Below are 2,882 nucleotides of genomic sequence, written 5' to 3' on the forward strand. Positions count from 1 at the left end.
ATTTCACTTTGCTTCGTTGGTTGTAGTTCTAGAGGGTGGGCACAAATTTAATTTAGTACTAAGTTTTAATTCAAAATCCGCTTTGATCTTTTTTTTTTTTTTTACTTCATTTTACCATGTGTATATTTTATATATTATATTATTTTTTTAAAAAAAAATAGTGACCAAAAACAAGAAACCAAAATGTTAGGACATAAATTTCATTTAGCTCCACAATCTTAAACCATTCATTAAAAAAAGGAATAACTAAGAAATTTATTATCAAACACCTCATTTTTACCTTTCATTACCTCAAAGGATACACAAAACCTCCAAATCTTCAATAAATATTTTCATCCTTGACACGTCACTACAGTAAAAAAAAAAAAAAAAAAAAAAAAAAAGTTCACACTAAACAGACACAACATAAGATTAATTTACTTCCCCAAAGCTAAATACTAACCCGCAGTTTAACATTGACAAATTTAAAATTCGTTTGTCAAACGCCTAAATTTAATTTATTCAGTCCTTACAACAGAACATTTCCCCAAACCCACAAACTACCTCCTATGGTATTTTAGGGGTTTCCCATTACTTCCTACTATTCTCTAGGGTTTTTTAAGGGTTTCTCTTCCTAGGGTCTTGTGGGGGATTGTTATTAATCAAAGCCTTCGCAGCGCCGCCACAAGCCAAAGCCTTCGTCGGAATCCTCCCGACTTTATGAACTCCTTCGGCGAACACAACCCCCATTCCCATATGTAAATGAGGTTCAATATGACAATGAAACGCCCAAACGCCAGGATTATCTGCCACAAATCGAATCGCCGTCCACCCATATGGGAATATAACCACCGTATTCCTCAGCGGTGGGTTTTTCAGATTCAATTTCTTCTCATCCACGGCGGCGGAAAATTTCCCCTCTCCATATCCCAAAACCCAAAAATCATGGCCGTGTAAATGCCAAGGATGAATCTCGCTTGTATTGTCATTCAACATATTTGCGTTTTGTAGAATCACATCTACGATTTCCCCCATATTGAAACGGTAAACGCCGTTTCCGGTGATGGTATTTGCGTTCTGCGGTGGGTTGTTGATGTCGTAGTCTATTGGGAATGTTTCCGGTGGGGGATTTTGGTCGAAGGCGGTGTTTAGTTTGAATTTCATGGCGGCGAGGTACGGCGTTGGGGGGAGAGCTAAAGAGACGTTGTTGATTGCCCATTTTACGAAGCCGTTCATTCGATTTTGGGTGTTGAGGAGGAAGATGCGGCGGTTGTATCTCATCGGTGGCTTTGGACTGCCCATGGCGGCGAAGATTCTGAATGTGAAGTTTTTGCTTCGGTCGAAATCTTCCCAGTCGGGGGTTTCCGGCGGCGGAGAAATGGGTAATTTGGAGACGGAGTTTGGGAGGTAGTTGAGGATGGTCAGTCCTGGAGGCGTTTTGGGCAGCCGTGCGCGAACGCCGATGGAGACCCAGTAATTCTCCGATGAGGGTTGGTCGGTGGTGATGAGTACGGAGTATGACTCGCCGGAATAAATGTCGATGTCGGATGTTAGAAATGGCTGAATGTAGTTGCCGTCGGCTTCTACCACTAACAGACGGTGATTCTGAGGAAGATGAATAAGAAAAAAAAATTAGTAACGATGTCTTTTTTTTCCTTTTGTTTTCAAGCATATGATTCTTTTTTTTATATATATATTGGGAAAATTTTATGGGTTGGAAAGATGAAAAAGGAATGTGGAAATTTTGTGGATGATAATGATATTTGTTATGTTATATTCCATTTCTTAAATTGAAAAAATGTCGAATTATTTACTGAAATACTAAAAGCAACACTGATAAATTTTTATCTATCTGTATCATATAGTTAATGATAGACTTTTATTAGTTTCAATCGGTTTGCTATTTTATGTAAATAGTTTTTTTATTTTTCTATTTTTGAAAATTTTCTTTTTAATTTTTTTATAAAATAACTTATTTTCAAAATTAAACATTTAAAAAGTTATATCAAACACACCCTTGATATAATATTGGTAAATATTTAGTTTTAGTGTTTGTATTTTTTTATATGTTTTAAATTTAATTCTTTAAAGTTAATTTTTATTGAAATTGGTTAAATAATAATTTTCATGCCATGAAATATGATAGGTGAAATTTAGAAAAAAATGCTAATAAATAACAAAGAATTTGAAAAAAATCAACGATAAACTAGAAGGGACCAACTTTAAAATTTATCGAAAATATTGATTAAAATTGAACATTTGAAAATATGAAGATTAAAATTGAATAAATTTTAAACAGATGAAAATAATAATCTATTTGATATTATAAGGGAGAACTTTTAGTTAAATTGAAAAGGGAAACTTTTTTCATCTTTTTTTTTTTTTTTTTTTTTTTTTAAGTTTGATCAATGGATAGGCATTAATTATTAAAATCCCCACATGTGCAATTATTGACCTCAAAAAACAGGGAAGGAAAGTCTCTATTTTATTATTATTATTATTATTATTATTATTATTATTATTATTATTATTGGAAAAGGCTAAGATTGTGTAATTATTTGTGTGCATAATTGGAGAGAGGTGGACCTCTGTCATTTTGTTGTGCCTTTGACAAGGAATGAAATAAATCTTTCATACTACAGATACCATTGATTTGATTTAACCATTGGAAGTTTTATCTATTTAGTAGCCTTCTTCTCAATTCTTTTCTTTTTTTCTTTTTCTTTTTGTGCTTAGATGAGATTTTTTGTTCCTATGAAATATTTTTGTACTATTCATAAAAAAATTCAAATCTTATAAAAAAAAATAAAAAAAACATGGTTAATTGTCAATATGAAAATAGTTCTATGGCATGTATTTTCAATAAAGAAGTCGAGGATTTGAATTCTTAACTCCATATATTG

At 32.6% G+C, this 2,882-nt stretch overlaps 1 protein-coding gene across 1 annotated transcript in view; it reads right to left on the reverse strand.

Annotated features, from left to right (window-relative positions):
- Positions 1 to 397: 397 nt before the first annotated feature.
- LOC150037997 (L-ascorbate oxidase-like) overlaps positions 398 to 2,882 on the reverse strand; it is a 6,412-nt gene continuing 3,927 nt past the window's right edge. Inside the window, exon 3 of the mRNA XM_090311105.1 lies at positions 398 to 1,584. Coding sequence (XP_090167231.1) covers positions 598 to 1,584 — 987 coding nt within the window. The 3' untranslated portion in view covers positions 398 to 597. The remainder of the gene's footprint in view (positions 1,585 to 2,882) is intronic.

Source organism: Benincasa hispida, chromosome 2 (genome assembly GCF_027475165.1).
Source record: "Benincasa hispida cultivar pf3 chromosome 2, pf3_genome.v1.1, whole genome shotgun sequence".
NCBI lineage: Eukaryota > Viridiplantae > Streptophyta > Magnoliopsida > Cucurbitales > Cucurbitaceae > Benincasa > Benincasa hispida.